Below are 20,528 nucleotides of genomic sequence, written 5' to 3' on the forward strand. Positions count from 1 at the left end.
AAACTAGCTTGATATTCTAGGCATTAATATTCTGAACTTAACAAAACACAAAAGATACAGCAGAAAGAACTTCCTGACGCAAATTCTTGTCAGAGACATAGAGAGTGGCAGAAAGCAAAGACTGGGATATCCTGTTCCATCATCAACATCACAAAATGGACGGATAAATAATCAGCAGTAATAGTTTCAACACGACAAAAGGCAAGTTTGTCCAGGGTTAGGAAATGGACCTTGAAATATCAGCTTCAGTTAATTCACCTCCACGTCTAGTTATAAACTCTACAACAGCATAAACGGAACCAAGGGCTGACTGCCTGATTTTGTCTCGGATAGCACCAACACATGCATAAAGGGTGGCAACAAGCTGCGAAAGATGATCATTTCAAATCTGCAAAATAGAATCTTGAATAATCAAATCATATGAAAAAGAAACAGATCCTCACTTCATCTTTGGTAAGAAGTGTACAGACAGAAGAAACAATTCTGTTCAACACCTCTGACTGATCAATGGAAGCGTCCTGCAAGAAGAAAGAAAATATTTTTCAAATTTGAAGTATACAATCATATGAACGTAAAACATGCATTACTGAAATCAAATTGAACAATATGTAGGAAAACTAAGTAGAGTACTTGATCTCTTAAGAATAGCTACAATCTCGCATTATCAACATTAAGTTGATCAATAAGTAAGAAAACTGAGCAGAAAAGTTTACACTTTTCAGAATAGCAACAATATCTTCTAGAGAACCCAAAGCACTGTATGCCATCTCTATCTCCTTATCACTTTCTGGTTCAAAGGGTCTAGGAAGAGAGAGAGACAAGCTGAATAAGAGATCCAGTATCTGAAAAAGAGAAAAATTAATTTTAAGCAATGCACTTGAGATGAGTTCAGTAACAGGTGAGTCCATGCTAACCTGAGAAGAAACTTTTCTAACTTCAGAATTCGTGTCTGCACAGCGTGGCAGATAAACAATGACTCTTTCCCCAAGGTTCAAGGCTTCTCGATTAGGCAACAAAAATTTTGCTGCATATAAAACAGAAACACCATTCTACATACTCAACATCAAGAAGTATTCAACATAAAATAATACTTGGAGCATCTTTCAGTTTCTAAGGTAGACTATTACATGAAAAATTGAGAGAATTTCTCTGTGTAGGCTGCGCAATGAATTGGTGGCCATGTATGCAACTACCAGCACAACCAAGGGGACAATACCCACTGGAACAAACAGAGCGGAATTTAAGAAGTAACTCGTACACTGCAGTACATCCTCTTCTCCTAAGGTGATCAAGATCAGATGAAATATATTGATCAATTCTCCTAAGCATATGAAGCAATTGTTCTGCTCTGCTTCTCCCGTCCTCACCACTGGTTTAAATATTTATGCAATTAATTAATAATGTAAAATAAAAGCAATACAACTAAAACTCAAGATGAATTAAGTTGCAATGAGGCATTGAACCATGCACCATGTAATCATGAACATTAAGAGAAAGGTTATTCCAGTATTCCAGGATCAGACATGTCCCCAGGGTTGTCAAATGATGAGATGGAAAAATTTATGAAAAGGAAAAGCAGTCATCCATTCACATTATGTATGAAATGGTACAAAGTTCAACAGGATCACCAAAAAAACAAGATCATGTTAGTGTTGACTACAAAAGTTGATTTATGCAGGTTTATAACAGTAGCATCAAGCGAGAAAGTATGGACAATAGCCTAAAAGATTCTCATATTGTAAAAAAAGTATAAAACTGATACCAAATCAAAGCCCTGAACAGACATCATCTTCTCTAGAAATCATGTAATCAAGCTAAAAGGTAATCTAGTCCAACTATATAGTTAAAATCCCTGCCAACTTAGATTTGACGCTAGTGCTAGTTGTAAAAATATAGATAACATCTATATTTCTGACATCCAAAACATCCCTCTTAAATGCACTGAGAGAAAACGATGCAATAAGGCACAAATGAATAGTATATCAAATCAAAAGAATGCTAAAAGGAAGCGTACAAGCAGGGAAAGCAGTCCCTTTTATAGAAAAAGGAGACTAACACTAGGCACACTAACAGTATTGGGGAAATATGAATGCTAGACTAGTATGTGGCCCAACAGTTTCACTTTTTCCCATGAGAATCCAAGTTAAAATTTATGTTAATGATAAATACTCAAGAGACTTAAAAGAAAGGACAGAAAACCATGATTGCAACACGTAGTTCTCATAGTTGAGTTTCTTACAATATTGAGCAGACTGAAGAATTCATTTCATATAACAAGTTCACCTATGCAAACTGAAATATATGAAAATATATGAAAGAAAAAGAAGTTTCATCTATGCAAACTGGAATATATGAAAAAAAAAATGAATAGAAGATACCCAGCCCACCTAGTTGTATGAAAAAATAGCCCTCCACTATGTCATTGAATTAGATTTCTTTTTGAAGAATGAGGAAAATTGTACATTTTTTCATCAATGATGCTAATCTTGATCAAATTCATTTACTTGTAACCCTTTAGGTAACTTGAATATCCACCATTACACGTGTACCTGTAGATACGTATTTTAGATAAGTATGCAAACACACATGACAAAAGAACGTTCTTGGAGGTATACTCCACAAGAGAGTAGCCATGAATTCTACACCTGATTTAATAAGGTTCCAAACCTCAGCTATCCATAGCTTCGAACAGTGTAACTTGTTGAACCTAGGCTGCAATCTCACAACTATCTTCCACATGTGGAAAAGAAACAGTTGTCTTAATACCACAGATTTTTTTTTCCTTCTGGGCTCTTTTATCATGCATCTTTTCTTAATCTGCTGAGCTGGAAGGAAACTACAATTCATTCCTTTTAGTTCATGAAACACACAAAGAAAGTAGATGGTGAGCAAAATGCATTTTCAGGAACCCAGCTTTTCTTGCTTTATTCAAGATTGACGATAAAACTGGAATCACACAATTCACACCTAATCTCTCATATTCAGTTTCCCACTATGCTAGAAATATGTGGGCCCCAGGAAAAGAAAGAACTACTCTCCTGTTGACATGAAACATATCAGCTCTTGGACATCTTTACTATGCATCAGTGTTGTACGTATCGTACGATACGGGGCCGTATCGTTTGCAAAATACGATACGATACACCCCCTGTATCGCAAATGGGGGTGTATTGTACTTGTATCGTACGATACGTGCGATACGGGCCCCCGTATCGTACGATACGTGCGATACGGGCCCCCGTATCGTACGATACGGTGCGATACGGCCCGTATCGTACGATACGGGCTGATTTCTAAAAAGGAGACTTGAACCCCATTTTTTCGAGTTTTTTTTTATAAAAACCCACCCCTTCCTCATTTCTAATCTATAGATTGTACCGTTTTAGAGGGAAATCATTGATTTCCATTGTGAAATCATCGATTGTCACCGTGAAATCATCTATTAAACCATGGATTTGTGCATGGGTGGCTGATTCCCATTGAGAGGAAATGGTTTTTTTTTTTAAACCATGAAGATAAAGATGAAAATTGAAAAGAATGATATTGTTATGAATTTTGATGTCTATGAAGTATGAATGATGAACCGTGAACGTGTAAGTTTATAGCATTTAGCAAAATAATAAGTCTATCATTATCTAAAAGACTAAACCATGTTTTCTATGAAGAATTTATTATTTTTAATTTTTTCTGATTTTTTATGAATTTTTCGATTTTTTAAAAAAAAAAATTCTGATTTATTATTATTATTTTTTTAAAATTTACGATACGGTTACGATACGTTACGATACTGCGTATCTTAAAGCCCGACCGATACGCCTTACGATACGCTTTTTACAACATTGCTATGCATAACCTATGATAAATGGGTGTGGCTGAAAATGTCAAGCACCCGTGTGACTGGTGCGGAACTGGACACAGCTGCCTTAATTTTGTATTTCAGGTATTTTTTATTTATTTTTGTATCTTTTGGGTATCTTTTGTTACTTTTTATTCAATAAATATAATATGTTATGAATATAAACAATGAATTTATGTGTGTACTTAGCTAAAATCTTATATCCAAACCCAAACTTTTAAAATTCTTCACACTAGTACCCATACCCATGTGACATAGATCTTTTGTCTGTATGAGCATGTGAAGCAGTGATTAGAGATCCACACTCTAATCCCAAGGGAAGGCATGGATCAGAAGAAAATAGAACACAAATTGAAAGAAGGAAAATAAAGAAAGTAATGGAAAAGCACAAATTAACAAAAAAAAAAAGTAATGAAGGTTTTCTTAATCAACTTCACTAATCTCAAAATAGAGAAACATGCCCTTTAAATAGGGCTGCTGCCAAAACAAATGGATATCAGATCCATAACAAAAAGGCAATATCCAAACACTGATAACAAAAAAAAAAAAAAAAAAAAATCCAAATCCAATAATTAAATGGATCGTGAACAGCTTTGTGTAAATCTCCTTGATTCGTCTCATGACGATGAGATTTATTCAACACTGATTCGATCAGACACCATGAGATCTTCAAGTTTCTTCTCAGAATTTTTATCTTATTTTGTAGCCGAATCATTGCTCGACTCCTCTAGTAGTGCCCGATGTTTTGGGCATGGGGGACACCTATTTTTGTTCCAACATCTGGACTCTAGATAACCCAGACGACCACAAAAGGTACACTGTAACTTTCCATGGCCTCCATTCCCTCAACCACCACCTCTCCCTCAACGTTAGGGGAGCCACGGCCACAACCTCCATATGCAGCAAGAGCAAAGGCACTAGAACCATTTGGTGGTTGAGTTAAAGAGCAAGTTGACTGAACCTGTTATAAGCTTCTACCAAATCATGGATCTCAGCCCCTGTAAGCATTTGTGCATTTGCTACACTATACTCAGTAGATAAGCCGAACAAGAATCGAGCAACCATGGTTCTCTCGAGATAAGCTTTTTTGACATGCATCACAAAGAGGGCACATGGCATTCAACCTTTCATATGTAGCCTGTACAAAAGTAAATAATTGAGCCAAGTCTTGGTCCCCCTAATGGAGATAGAATATATCTTGTTCAGTTTGAAAGATTCTGCTAACATTCTTCTCCTGGGAACAAGTACTACGAAGTTGGTCCCACATTTGTTTAGCAGTTTTGTAATAGCATATCCCACTAGCAATCTATTGTTGCACACCGTTCATCATCCATGCCATCACAATACTGTTATCTTCAGCCCATGTAGCATATCATCCCACCTTCTCTTTGTAAGAATCCTCACAAAATCACGTCTCTCCGTCTGAAAATCAAATAGATTGAGAAGAGAGGATAGGAGAGAAGACAATGGAGGAAAGGGAGCAGTCGGCCAATACAGCCCTGCGTTCCTTAATCTCTATTATAAAATTAACCTAATCAGGTTACAACAAAATGTACAAAAATATATGAACATTTACAAGAATGCCACCACCTAGTATGTTTAGGCGTGTGGATATAAGAGAAGTGGGTCGGGTCTGAACAGACCCGATCCCCCAAATGAACAAACTTAACAGCCCCCCTCAAGTTGTGCATGAGATTTGATCATGCACAACTTGTTCTTCAATTCCCAAAAATGCTGCCCTGTGAGTCCTTTGGTAAAGAGATCAGCTATCTGTTCACTGGTGGATATATAAGTAGGCAAGATCTCGGCTTCTTCAACCTTCTGACCAATGAAGTGTTGATCAATCTCTATGTGTTTGGTACGATTATGCAAAATGGGGTTGAAGGCAATTTTTATCGCACTTTGTTTGTCACATAGTAATGATGATTGAACAATAGGAAGATTGAGCTCTCCAAGCAAATGTCGTAACCATGACCCTTCAGCTGTCCCTGCAGCCATTGCTCTATACTTTGCCTCAGTGCTAGATCGTGCAACCGCACGCTGCTTTTTACTGCTCCAACAAATGAGATTAGAATCAAGAAAAAGGTAGAAACCTAAAACTGATCGTCGGTCATCAGGATCTCCTGCCCAGTCTGCATCAGTATATGTATATATGCTATGTCCAAGAGAAACGTTGGGACATTTTGTGTAGACCAGTCCATCGCCAAGAGTAGCTTTGCGATACCGTAAGATCCGCTTAGCGGCATCCATATGTCCTTCGGTGGGTGCATGCATAAACTGAGAGATTTGATTTACAACATATACTATGTCTGGAAGAGTAAAAGTGAGGTATTGTAACATACCAACAATGCTGCGATAGAATGTAGGATTGGAATATGCAGCAGTTCCATCAGAGGCAGTCAATTTAGTGTTCAGAACACTAGGAGTAGTTATGGGTTTGCAATTAGTCATACCTGCCCTGTCCAAAACATCAAGAGTATACTTGTGTTGTGTAAGAGTCAATCTATCATTCGTCCTATCAAGTTCAACACCCTAAAAATACCGTAATTCGCCGAGATCCTTCATCTTGAATTCTTGCTTCAACATGCCTTTAACATAAGATATATGTGAAGAAGAATTCCCAGTTATAACAATATCATCAACATATATAAGTAACCAAGTGGTAGCTTCTCCGGTATGATAGATAAACAAGGACTGATCGAGGGAGCTTCGGAGAAAACCAACTTGTTGTATATGATGAGAAAACCGATCGAACCATGATCTAGAAGCTTGCTTCAACCCATATAGAGACTTGTGTAATTTACAAACCCATTTTTGAGGATCATGAGTAGTATAGCCGGGAGGTTGCTCCATGTATACCTCTTCCTTAAGAATCCCATGAAGAAAGGCATTTTTGACATCTAACTGATAAAGAGGCCATCCATATGAGACTGCAAGAGAAATAATCAAACATATTGTTCCCATCTTGATGACCGGACTGAATGTTTCATCATAATCTTCCCCATATTGCTGAGTGAAACCGCGCGCCACAAGACGTGCTTTATGTCGATCAATGCTACCATCTGACTTATATTTTAGTTTGTAAACCCATTTGGACCCCACAACATTCTTATCAGCAGGACGAGGGACAATATGCCAAGTCTGACACTCATGCAAGGCTGCCATTTCCTCATTCATAGCTTCAACCCAACATTTCCTTACTCGCATGGTGATAAAATTTTGGTTCCACCTTTTTGCTGACTTCTGTCATAAACAGCTGAAAATCCAAAGAAAAATTGTTATAGCTCACCCATCTATCAATAGGATGTCGCACGCGTTGTGATTGGCGTGGAACTGCAGTAGGAACTGACCGCCTAGAAAACACCAGGCCTGAGAACCGATTATGTATAGGTGGATCATTGGGCTGAGAAGATAAAGGTATGCTGTCCAAGGAAGTAGTATTGTTCGAGGAACTGCTTACAAGTGTCTCGAGCTCATTAACAGCTTGCTCCTTGTGCTCAGTCAACATTTCTGCCCCTTGTCTTAAGATTTCAGCATGTAGTCAAGTATCATAAACCTCATTTTTGTCCTGGAGTGTCACAGAAGTAGCCTTGGAATCCTGTAACCTGCTTTCATAAAAAACATGCCGTGAAATATGTACACGCCCAATTTTAGGGTTATAACACCTACAACCCTTGTAGTTTTCTGCATACCCTATAAATCTGCACAAAACAGCACGATCTTGAAATTTGTTTCGTAAGGAAACATCAACATGCACATAGCGCACACATCCAAAAACACGCAACTCCTCATAATGTGGTTGTTCTTGATGTAATAGAAAAAATAGTGATTTTCCATCAAGCAAAGCCAATGGCAGTCGATTTATAACATGGACAGCCGTATGAAAAGCCTCGGTCCACAATGTCATAGGTAAGTCTGTTTCATGCATCATGCTGAGCGCGCTTTCAACAATATGCCTATGTTTCCTTTCAACAATTCCGTTTTGCTGACGTGTATGCGGGCATGAAATTTGTCTAGTGATCCAATTATCTAGTAAGTACTCAGTAAATTCATTAGAAATAAATTCACCACCACCATCACATTGAAAATGCACAATATTACTGGAATATTTATTCCGAACCAAGGCATGAAATTGAGTGAACAAACGGAAAACTTCTGATTTGTGTTCCATGAAATGGATCCAAGTATATCGAGAATATGAATCAATAAAAATGACATAGTATCTACTCCCAAAAGAAGAAGGAATTGAAGCAGGCCCCCAAGCGTCAGAATATATGGTGTCAAAAACCTCTGAAGCTCTTTTATTGATTAATTGAAAGGGAAGGGCATCGCTCTTACAGATATGACAACTTGAGCACATGCTGGACTCACTAACTGAACTTAGACTGGACTTATCTAACAGTCTGTCTGCAACAAGACTTCGAACAAAAGACTGACTACAATGAGCTAACTGACCATGCCAAATGGATGGCTTATTATACTCTGCGACATTGACTTCACTATAACTTGGAAAACATGAATCTGAAGGGTGAGGTTTTGACAGCTGTGGAGCTTCTTCAAGGACATACATATTTCCTTTGCGAGTGCCCTCAGTAAATGTCTTCTTGGTTCGAGCATCCTTGACATAAACAGAAGATGGTGTGAATTCAACAGAGGAGTGAGTATCATCAATAAGTTTAGACACTGAGATAATATTTTTCTTGACACTTGGGACAATAAGGACATTCTTTAATGGAATGGAAGAAGAGCCCATAGATATTTGTGCATTTCCAATGTGCGATATTGTGTGATGGGAACCATCTCCCGTGACAACTGAGCCTTGATCTAAATAAGGGAAAACACTAGAGAGATTACCTGTGTCACCAGTAACATGAGCTGCTGCTCCAGAGTCCACATACCACTCTCCTTGCTTGTTTTGTTTCAAGTGGAGCTTAGATAGGGCTGTCATGAGAAGTTGCTGCACGTCTGCTGAAACATTTGATGTCTGATTTGAGCCAGATGATGATGAAGCTGACCCTGCTGCTGCCTTGTTCTCACACCTAACCTGACTATTTTTGTTCTGAGGGTTGTGCCAACATTCTGATTTTACATGCCCCCTCTTGTTGCAATAGAAACAAGTTGGAACCCTTCTAGATGTGGCAGAGGTAGTATTCATGCCTGGTGGTGTTGGGAGAATCCCTCTTCCCATTCCTGTCTGAGAAGTCTAAGGACGAGTGCGATTCCCTTGCAGTGCATGTATCCCTGTGATCAGTACATTGTGGCTGTTGGAAGGAATTAAATTTTGTCGCTGAACACGACTAGCTTCGTGTTGAAAAAGCTTGGCCTTCAGATCTTCAAAAGATGGGAGGACAGGTAGGACTTCCAAGGCTGTGTAAAAAATGTCAAAATCTGTTCCCAGTCCACTCAAAGCTTGTTGCACTTTGTCCTTGTCGTTGATGGGATGTCCAATGGCAGCAAGCTGATCACTTACACTTTTAATTTCATTCAAATATTCCAAAACTGTACGCGTCTCACGCTTGATGTCTTGAAATTGGCTTATTAATTGCAGAAACCGTGCTTCCGATACTTGAGAATACACTGTGGCAAGGGTAGACCACAACTCTAGGGCTGTTAAATCATCATCAATGCCTCCTAATACCTCCTCTGACAAGGTAGAAGTAATATAGGCAACAAGAGACTGGTCGTGAGCCAGCCAAACTTCATATTCAGAATTGTTTTCAGTAAGAGTTTCATATTCAAATCTGATTTCACTCACAGGCGAAGCCCCAGCAGCTTGATCTCCCACTACGGTCTTCTTCACTTCACGATCAATATACTTTGGAAGTGCTGGAGTGGTGCCATCGATATGCCCATAGAGTCTATGACTTTTAATAAATGGGACAATTTGACGTTTCCAAGTCAAATAGTTACTATGATTCAGTTTTTGAGAGATAAGTTGGGAGAGAAAGCTGGACGATAGAAGAGAGGGAGTCGACTGATCCATAACTAAAAAGGAGATGATTAGGACAGGCGACGTGAGGCAAGATTTAGGGCAGCGACATATTAGGGCTAATCGATTAGGGCAAAATGATTAGGGCAAAATGATTAGGGCAAATCACGCAAGTTTTAGGGCAGAAACTGAAATGAGGGATAACCACGCCAGAAAAGAGGATTTAGGGCAGATTAGGGCTAATCACATCAAACTGAAATCACTCACCGAAGGACGATGCAACCTGGCTCTGATACCATGTAAGAATCTTCACAAAATCACGTCTCTCCGTCTGAAAATCAGATAGATTGAGAAGAGAGGATAGGAGAGAAGACAATGGAAGAAAGGAAGCAGTCGGCCAATACAGCCCTGCGTTCCTTAATCTCTATTATAAAATTAACCCAATCAGGTTACAACAAAATGTACAAAAATATATGAACATTTACAAGAATGCCACCGCCTAGTATGTTTAGGCGTGTGGATATAAGAGAAGTGGATCGGGTCTGAACAGATCCGATCCCCCATACGAACAAACTTAACACTCTTTAGGTTCATCCTTCTCTATGATATGATCTTTATGACGTTCAACCACTGACATCATGAAGGTCCGATGCCAAACTTCATAATTAGTTCCATCTAACTTAATGGAAGTGCAATAGGAGAAGGGAGTTGAGAAAGCCTTGTATTCCCCTTCCAAATCAGATTTACTAGAACTGCTTGAACCCTTCTCCTTTGCCATTTTCACTCACAACAGAGGCCTAATCCTTCACACGATCAGATTATATGGGATGACAATAATCTGTCTATAAAAAAAAACCAAGAACAGCCAGCTGAAATTTAAGGTCAGAAATAATATCTGTATATATTATAAACTAAACTTCACAAACAAAATAACCCCACTGCACTGCTAAAGCTTTTAGATTTCAGATATTGCAGTAAAAAAAAAAAATCACATATGATTGCTGGATTTCAACCCACTGCAATACTATAGGATATCAGATTATAAGAGTACTACTTGCATATGTTCAAAGGAAGATTAGTTTAACTTTAACAGTATCTCTGCATCAGATTTGGTCCAGCAACGAGTTTCTGATGTGATACAGGGACATGATATGGATGGGATGCCTTCAACAGTATCTCTGCATTAGATCTGCACGTGATATGGAGAGGATGTCCTCAACAACAGGTATTGCATCATATCTGCTTCTACCCAATGTCTAGTTCTGATCTTGCAGCATTTCGACAAGTTTGACAGCAACGTAAGGAGCTAATCACATTTCTACATAATAAACGTGATTAGCCCCTTTCAGCCAACACTTTAATCTTCTTCTAAGCAGGCAGTAGAAGCCCTAGGTGTGAAACCCTAGGTTGAAGGAAGAGGAAGACGATGGAGAGAGGAAAGAGGTGGCGTGAAACCCTAGGAACAGTAAACCTAGAATCACAGCTCTGATACCCTGTTGAACGTGAGTATTGGAGAGAAAAATCTAACTTGCATTATTCCTAATCCATCTTAATAGAAGATTAGGTCTAGAAAAAGGGGCGGTAGCCAGTAGCCACACTTACAGTTTAAGTCCTCTAAAAATATATTAAAGATATAAAAGGACCTAATGAACCAAAACCAAACACACGACTTAAAGAATATTTACTAAAAACCTCCTTAAGACTAAATATTATTTCTCAAACATTAATAAAAAGTCAAGGGATTGCATGAGTTTTTGCTTCAAACACTTTCTTCTTTTGCTTCTCAATTTTTTTTTTTACATCTCTATCTCTTGCCCTAACCAAATATTCTCAGCCTCTTTGCACTGAATCAAAAAGGTTGAGCACATGGCAAGGCCACTATGAAGTATGAAGCATGAACCGTCTTGAAGATGATAGAATATCTAAGGCAGAACACTGCCACATGACTTACGGTTTCATAGGACAACTAAGATTTGATCAATGAAGAGAACCTAGATATTGACAGCACAAAATAATTGACATTAGCTAAGAGCAGCTAACAATCTCCATACGTTAAGCCATTGTACTAAAAATATACATTCTGGAAATTGATAATCAGTTTAAAAGACACACAGAATAAGCTCAATTCAGTTCATGTAAAGGCATACCTTGTCAGTAAAATTGCACAAAGAAGTGTAATGAGACTGTTTATTAGTGGATCAATTACATCAGAGGGTTCACTAGGCAAAGCAAAGAAGCCTAGTGTAGCCTGCATTCCACATTCAAATATGCACATAAGTTGTCAATGTTCCCTAAAGATTGTTAACAAAAGAAAACTTATTAAAGTACAGTTATCTAAATGTTCCACATAGGTACCTCTAAAATGCGATTGCGGGTCTCCATTGTTAGCCTAGGCTCCAGTGAAACCAAGGTGGTGCAAGCATTTAATGCAAGAGTCTGCATGAAAATAATAAATAGTAGCCCCTCTATGATTGTTCACATGCCAGTAGGCAGGCTATTTCAAGAGGTGCAAAACATTACAGATAGGAGAAGCGCCAAAGATCTTAGTCAAACAATTTACCTGGGTATGAAGAAGTTCAAGACTGGAGTCAAAAGAAGCATCAAGATCATCCCTGCCCATCAAAGCCAGTACATAGTCCAGCATTAGGTCCCTTTTTTTCAGAGGGAATGATATGCCACTTTCTGCAGCACTTATAACAGCATGACCTATGTGAAGGCACAAGGGGATAAAAATGAATTTCTCGTGCTTCTAGATGAAAAAAAAACAAACTTCAAAATGTTCCAGGCGTAAAAGAAATATTTCATTCAAGAAAATACATTATTCATTTCATTCCATAGAAAACCTAAGCATTCTCATTTAATACAGGAGAACAGGGAAAAAAGACGCGCAGATGAATACAACACTAGAACAATACACTGGAACAGAAGAACACAAAAAGAACCAAGTCAAAGAGGGATAAGTAAAGACTATAAAAAGCAAAAAAAAACCACAATCACATTGTTGAGAAATAACATATATGTTGAGAAAAATAATTGTAAGTTTGGGGTAGTCGAGAGAAATTTTAGTTTGTTAAGAGTTGTTTTATTGTTTTTTTGTAACAAATGGATCTCTTTGCAATTTCCAACTAATCTATATTTAAATAGAGATTGAGAGTAATATTGAAAAAATAATCGCAATTGGCCAACGTTTTTTGTCTCTACTGTTAAAGGAGATAACTTGGTGCCCTATTTGTCAATTTTTATAATACATGAGGGCTTATTAGAAAAACATTGCAAACATAGTCCTATTTTTAGCATACAAACAAAAGTAAGCCTGAAAAATGGAAATTCATTAAATGTTCCATAAAAGAGCCACAATTTTTTATATATCCACAAGGCAGAGGCGGACCCAAAAAAGTTTTGTCTGAGGGCCAATCATTCAAAATAATTTAGACCCTCAAGGGGCATCACATATAAAAAGGTAAATGACTAAGTGGCACTAGCATAAATACACAAATAGGTCAGATCCACTAATGTGTAAATAAACCGTTTTTGTCAGACTGTGTGGGAAACTGCCCCACCAATGCCATGTGGCTCTGCCCCTTCTGCAAGGACTCCAAACAATTGACACTTGACATGCAAATGGATTTGAGTTGGGACACAAAAATACATGGTAATAGGTCCTATTAAAGACAATTAGAATCAAACAAAAACTACAATTTAAGACATCCAAGTCCAACAAGATGGCGCCAGCATGATTATGGTGTGTGTTAGTGAGGATAATGGAAAGACATTAATGTAACTTTCCGTTTTGGGCAGGTTGAGCTGGACGGGTCCAGACCCGGACTCGATCTCCACACGCGAAGAGGAAGCCCGACGCTGGTTCTTCTTCCTCGTCTTCCTCTTCATCTCCTTCTTCGTCGCTCTCTCATCTCGCAGGTGTGAAGCAGGACACAGTGAAAATCAGAGGTGAAGGGCGGGGATGAAGGAGAACAGCGGCAGCGGCGGCGCACAGGTGAGCCCTATCGATCCCTCTCTGTCTCCTTTGTTTTCTTCTTCTTTCTCACCTTCTATCGCTGTTCTTCCTCGTGTTTTTTGTCTTGACTTCCCCACTGTCCCGAGCGTTCTTTGTTCAGTCCCTCTCTTCTACCCATGCTCTCTTTGCTCAAACTCTCTCCCCGTCTCTTCTGCCTCCTCCTCTCCCTCTCCCCATTTTCTATTCGTTTTCCCCTCTGACCCGAGTCTTCTCCCTCTCTCTTGCACTGTCTCCCTCCTTCGCAACTCTCTCGTTCCTCTGCCCGCACTCTTTCTCTCTCTCTACCGCAAGTCATTTTCACGCGCAGCCCCCTCTCTCATCGTCTCTATGCTCACACTCTTCCTACAGCCAGTCTCACTCTCACTGTTTTTCCCTCTCCCTCAACTGAGACTCTCCCTCTCTGCACTCTCTCTCTCTCTATCTGACACCTGCCCTTTTTCCCTTGCTTGAACCCTCTGTTTCCCCTCTCCTTGGCTGTCCATCACCGTCACCTTCCCGTGTGCTGCCTCTCTCACTCACATCTCTCGTGTACTCCCTCTCGACTTCAATCTCCCTCAGCCGAACCTCCTTTCACTTTGCAAAGTGCCCCTTCTAACGGCAAACCCTCCTCTTGAACTCTCTTTCACTCATTCTCACTCTTTTGTAGCTGTTGGTTTGGAATTGCAGTTTGGGGAACACTTCCTTTCCCTCATAACAGTGAATTGAAGGCGTTGGTGGCGACGACATTGTATAATTTTAGCCGCTTAGGGATCAATCGAGCATTTGAGGTGGCTGCCGGGAGCACTACAGCAGTTTGGTCTCTAAGAGTGGGGTGAGTGAGGCCTAATCGAGCCTAAACTGTCTAATATTTTCTGTTAGTGCATGTATAATTATTATTTAAGCATGCTAGACTCAAGATTGGATGATTTAGAATGCATGTTAGCGACACTGCTATTTTGGGGAAGGTCTAGGACTATTTTGGAGGGACGATGATATATGTCTATAATTATCTTTTTAGCATGATGGATTAATATTCGAAGCAGTTAGGAACCATGGTAGAGATTTGATGTGGTTGACAAGGTTTAGAACTGTTTTAGCAAATATGTTGTTGTTGATGTGTGTATCGCGTTGCTTGTTGAGAAGAGACTGATTGAAGGGCCTTCTGGGTCGATACCAGTGTTGTACATATTGTACGATATGGGGCCGTAACGTATGATACGTATCGTTTAGGAAATACAATACGATACACCCCCGTATCGTAAATAGGGGTGTATCGTACTTTTATTGTACGATACATACGATACAGGGCCCTGTATCGTACAATACGGACTGATTTCAAAAAAGGGGGGCTGGAATCCTCCTTTTTCGATTTTTTCTTATAAAAACTTGGTCATTCTTCATTTTTAACCTAGAGACGGTGCCGCCGTGGAGGGAAATCATCGATTTCCATCATTAAATCATCGATTAAATCATTAAAGTAAACCATGAATTTTTGTGTGGGTGGCTGATTCCCGTTGGGAGGAAATGAGTTTTTTTAAATCGTGAAGATGAAGATGAAGAAGAAGATGGAGATGAGGATAAGAATGAATATGATGACGATTATGAATGAGAGTCAAGAGTGCTTTCATTTTATATGTATTGACATTGAACATTTTCATAATTTCATTACCATCTTGTGATGTAATACATAACATTTAAAACTTGTTTTTTGATGTGGTATCTCATAGACTTATGGACCTTATGACTTATGAATCTATGTGTTTTTATGAAGAACATATTATTCTTGATTTTTACTGATTTTTCATAATGAGAGTCTGTGTTTGCACCCGCAAAAACTGTCAATTCACTAAAACTAATGTAGTGAAATGATTGTAAATGAAAAGAATGTGAATGAAGCGTATGTGATTATTAAATGTGTTAATTATGGCCATTGAGTGGTCTCTACATGTCGTGGTATATGTGAGGAGTTTCCATGACAAGTCATGTGACTGCATGCTCCTATCATGACATGATAGTGTTTTGCTTTCGTATTTGTTATATCTCAGATTTGAACCCTTACCTTAGAGGGTTAGGGATTTATCTGGTTTGTTGTCATACTGCGAAAGCTAAACTTTCTATTGTTTCATTTTTCAGGTTTTGGCGGACCCGGGGCAGCAGGTTGATCAGATGGCTCAACTCACATCCTACTGGAGAGATTTTGGGTCTATTGTAGTGCCGGCGCGTCATGTTTTGGTCTCCATGATGTCTTGTTTTGTTAGACATCAATATTGTGGTTCTGGGGCATTTTTGTCATGTGTTATTGAAAAATATAAAGTGATTTTATATGAATTGAATTTATTATATAATGGAAAGTTTGCCCCATTATCTTTGACTTACATAGCTCATTTCCCTTTGAATCATTGTCTCGTCGCACCTCAACGTTTTATGTTTTAACAAAAAAAAAAAAAGGTTATTTGAGGGTCAAAGAGTTGGAGTGTGACCCATTAATGTATGGTATATCTTACCAAACGGATGAATTCATGAGCTATGTAGATGGGTGCATCCCATGTTGTTCAAATATATTCCTCTCTGTTGTTCCAACATATATTCAATTATATAGGCAGGATAGAAAGATTGCCAGACATTGCTCAAGAAGGGCCATAGTGCTGCAAAGACTCATTAGAGGGAGGTGGTCAAGTGAATGGCAGACTAAAAATAGGAAAGACCATCTGATAGAGACCCTAGCTGGCAACATGGACCTTAGACAAAGACAACATACGTAGAAGATGTTATGGCCACTAAAACAGGAATGGTTAGGCCAGTGAGGCTATTAAGGAAACTATATCACGTCAAGGTGGCAATAACATATCACATGCTATGGATGTGTCCTTGGAACATGAAAGTGATGCAGTGACTAGAGTTCTTCACTCTAATCCCCACGGGAAAAGCACCAAAAAGCAAGAACAGAAGGGAAAACATGGGAAAAAGAAAAGAAATTCAATAGCGAAAGGAGAATTAGGGTTTTTCAATCAACAGTTAGCCCTTAGCAGTAATCAAAACAAAAGAGGCCTTTTAAGAGGCTTGGCCCTTAGATTTGGATTGGATATTGGGTTCAAAACTAAAAAGAACCAAACCCAAAATAACATCACTGTTAAACAAATCAAATCCAAAGCCTAATTGGATCCAAATCTAGGATCCTAGATAGACAAATCAAATCCAAAGCCTAATTGGATCCAAATCTAGGATCCTAGCTATCTGTAAACACACTACAAAACATATACATGATGGTTTAAAAGAAAACCTAATTAGTGGATAAAATGGGCTTGGTCACCCTTGTTTACGTATGTGTAGTTCTTAAAAGAGAGAAAAAAAAAAGATATTGTAATTGCTATTACAAGGAGTTTCTTCAAATTCGCGATGCAAGGGATGGAGCATTCGCAGGTTTTGAGTTTTTCCTGTTGGCATTGGGGATTCAGATTCATGAGGGGTAGGGCTTAGGTTCATGTTTGAGTTTTTCTCTGGTATTGGGAGAACGTTTGACCGAGTCTAGAAAAGGACAAATATGGCCATAGGTGCATTGACCTCACCTAACATGTCGAGAGAATATGATGGAGGTATAGGAGAACAGTTAGAAGACTCAACCATAGAAGCTGTAGCCTGTGAGGAAGTTACAGTAGATGAAGAAGACCCTTTTCCTGCATTCGTTCTCCCTCCACCACGTCCTACAGAACGGAGATGGGGATGCTTGTCCCAACAACGGTACTCTAAATGCCCTAGTTTACCACAATTAGGAACACTAAAATCTACCACGTCTTGCACCACCTCCCCTAGTTCCAACAAAGGAACTATGGCCACATCCTCCTAACATCACAAGTGCAGAGACTGGTGTGTCATACATAGACTGAGTAAAAGTGACTGCGAGATGACTCAACCTATTATAAGTATTTGCTATGTCTGGAAGGTCACTGCCTATGAGAATTTGAGACTTCGCCACAGAATACTACTGTAAAGATAACCCAAAAAGAAACTTTGCTACCATACCAGTTTCAAAATGTGATGCATAACAGTACTTGCAAGGTGTACAAAGAGATTTTAACCGTTCATATGCAGCAGGAAATGTAGCAAAATATTGTGACAGATATTGATCTCCTTGCCATATGTTACAAAGCTCTTCTTCCAATTGTAAAATCTTAATAACATTGGTGGCATGTGAATATGTCTTCTTCAAGAAAGGCCACATATCTCTAGCTCTAGTGTAGTATGCAATTGTTAGAGCCATACAGGATTCTACATCATTCATGATCCATGACATAACAATGTTATTGTCTTAATCCCAAGTAGCATATTTCCCTTTTTTCTCAAGAGGTTCATCTTCTTCAAGAATATATTTCTTCCGATGACCAGCCACAGACATCATAAAAACCATAGACCAGATTTCATAATTTGAACCATCAAGTTTGATTGTGGTTCTATAGGAGGTGTTACTGGCCATCTTGTATTCATTAGACCCTTCTAACCTACTACCGTCAGCCATGGGAAAAAATTGTAATAGAACACGAAGACCACAGCCAAATGATGTGTAGCAAGTTGAACACAAACACAAAAATAGCAAACTGTTTTCTGACGTGGATAGCAGACAACACTTTCAGATGTAGATAATAGGCAGCAAACAAGCACAGGTTTGACAATAGAGAAAAAACTGTCTCGCTTCAACGATGCAGAGAAAAAACAGAAACATGCCTACTCTATACTATGTCAAACCTGGCTCACTTCAACGACGCAGGAAAAAACTGAAACCTGCCAACACGACATACCTTTGCCTGTGAGAATCCACCACACACCACACGACTAAACAGATCAGACTGCCCTAACAGATCAGGCGTTCACCTGAACATCTTCCATGGCAGCACCTAAGTCAAATCTGATGTTGCAGCTAGGTCTGATCTGATCCACCATTTCAAAGACGTGATCTGGCTCAAACTGCTTCAACGATAGTAGCTTAACAACTGCAACAGCTTTCAGCAACTTAACGACGACAACATCTTTCAGCAACTTAACGACAGAAACAGCAACACAAAGGTGCTAATCACGTTTCTACATGTTAAACGTGATTATCCCCTTTCCACCAACCAATCTACTTGCATGTTTTGTAAACAACAAGAACCCTGGGCGTGAAACCCTAGTTTGGAGAAAGAGGAGAAATGAGAGGAGTGAACCCTAGGCATGAAACCCTAGATCGCACAGCCCTAGGTCTGTTGCTCTGATACCATGTTGAATATTGGAGGAAGAAAGGGGCGAGAGAGAGAGGAAACTTTCTGATTGCATTCACGTAACTCTAATCTCATACTAAAAGAGATTACGGTGCGTTACCAAATTTACAAATTTAGTCCACTAAACATAAGATAACTATTAAGTAGACCCATTTCAACTTTCTAATATTTCAGAAAGCCTCTACCTGACTCCTAGAAGTATTTAACATAAGATATCAACTTGTTGGGAAATTGATTTATCTCATTCTTAATAGACCCAATATTACTGTTACGTGATGAAGAAGGGGAGAACGAGAGAGGGAGAGAGAGAGAGACGAAAAAGTTCAATTGATCTCGTGCTCTAATCTCAACTTAAAGGGAGATTAGGGCACAGCTGAGGCAGTTACAAGAGAAGGACAAATAAAATATTAAAAGGACATAAAGGAACCCTAACTCTTAAATAGTCAAATAACAACCACATTTAAAAACAAACTTTCTAATTTCAACACTCCCCCTCAAGCTGGAGTATAGATATCAACCATGCTCAGCTTGTTACAACATGTAGAGAAATCACCAATTGGAAGAGCTTTAGTAAACATATCTGCTGCTTGGTCTTCAGAAGCAACATGAACAGTGGACACCACACCTTCTTTTATAAGGTCACGAATATAATGACAATCCACCTCAATGTGCTTTGTTCTTTCATGAAAAACTGGATTGTTTACAATGTAAGTGGCCGCCTTGTTATCACAGTACATTTTCATAGGAAGAGGAACATGAATACTCATATTCGTTAGCATAGATTTAACCCACGTAATCTCAGTCGCCGTTTGAGCCATTGCTCTATATTCAGATTCTGCACTTGATCTAGAGACTACATTTTGTTTCTTGCTTCTCCATGATATGAGATTACCCCCAACAAAGACACAGAAGCCAGTTGTAGACCTTCTATCATCAACAGACCCTGCATAGTCAGCATCACTATAAGCAACAACATCAAGAGATTCACTCTTCTTAAAGAAGAGGCCTCTGCCTAGGGATGATTTTAGGTATTTCAATACCATCATCGCTGCATCCCAGTGGACTTTTCTAGGCTTTTCCATAAACTGGCTTAATTTTCCAACAGCAAAGCTTATGTCTGGCCTTGTTACAGTAACATAAAGTAGTTTTCCAATGAGAGACCTGTAAGATCGAGAATCTACTAGTTCTGATTGATCATCATGAAGGTGAATACGTGGGTTCATAAGGAGATTAGTCGGCTTGGTCCCTAGCATCCCTGTGTCCTGCAGTAAATCAAGGACATACTTCCTTTGAGACAATGCTACACCTTCTTTGTTTTCCACAACTTCAATCCCAAGAAAATATCTCAAGTGACCAAGATCCTTCGTGACAAAATGTTTTTGAAGAAAGACCTTTGTAGCAGATATTTCTCGACCACAATCACCTGTCAAGATAATGTCATCAACATAAACTATCATGACAACTATACCTGTGGAGGTCTTCTTGATGAATAGGGAATGA

General features: G+C 39.0%; 1 protein-coding gene across 3 annotated transcripts in view; it reads right to left on the bottom strand.

The window, feature by feature from the left end:
- The window catches only part of LOC116265166 (protein SHOOT GRAVITROPISM 6), an 87,631-nt gene that overhangs the window by 29,357 nt on the left and 37,746 nt on the right, over positions 1-20,528 (bottom strand). For all 3 annotated transcript variants that reach the window (XR_007575082.1, XM_031645698.2, XM_031645697.2), the window contains exons 28-36: positions 12,346-12,491; positions 12,141-12,221; positions 11,933-12,033; positions 1,128-1,369; positions 915-1,024; positions 714-842; positions 444-518; positions 231-364; positions 59-131 (exon numbers count right to left, since the gene is read on the bottom strand). Coding sequence is in view for 2 of the 3 variants with exons in the window: in XM_031645698.2 (XP_031501558.1) it covers positions 59-131; positions 231-364; positions 444-518; positions 714-842; positions 915-1,024; positions 1,128-1,369; positions 11,933-12,033; positions 12,141-12,221; positions 12,346-12,491 (1,091 nt within the window). In the remaining variant the exon portion in view is untranslated. The remainder of the gene's footprint in view (positions 1-58; positions 132-230; positions 365-443; positions 519-713; positions 843-914; positions 1,025-1,127; positions 1,370-11,932; positions 12,034-12,140; positions 12,222-12,345; positions 12,492-20,528) is intronic.

This window comes from Nymphaea colorata, chromosome 12 (assembly GCF_008831285.2).
Source record: "Nymphaea colorata isolate Beijing-Zhang1983 chromosome 12, ASM883128v2, whole genome shotgun sequence".
In the NCBI taxonomy this organism is placed as follows: domain Eukaryota; kingdom Viridiplantae; phylum Streptophyta; class Magnoliopsida; order Nymphaeales; family Nymphaeaceae; genus Nymphaea; species Nymphaea colorata.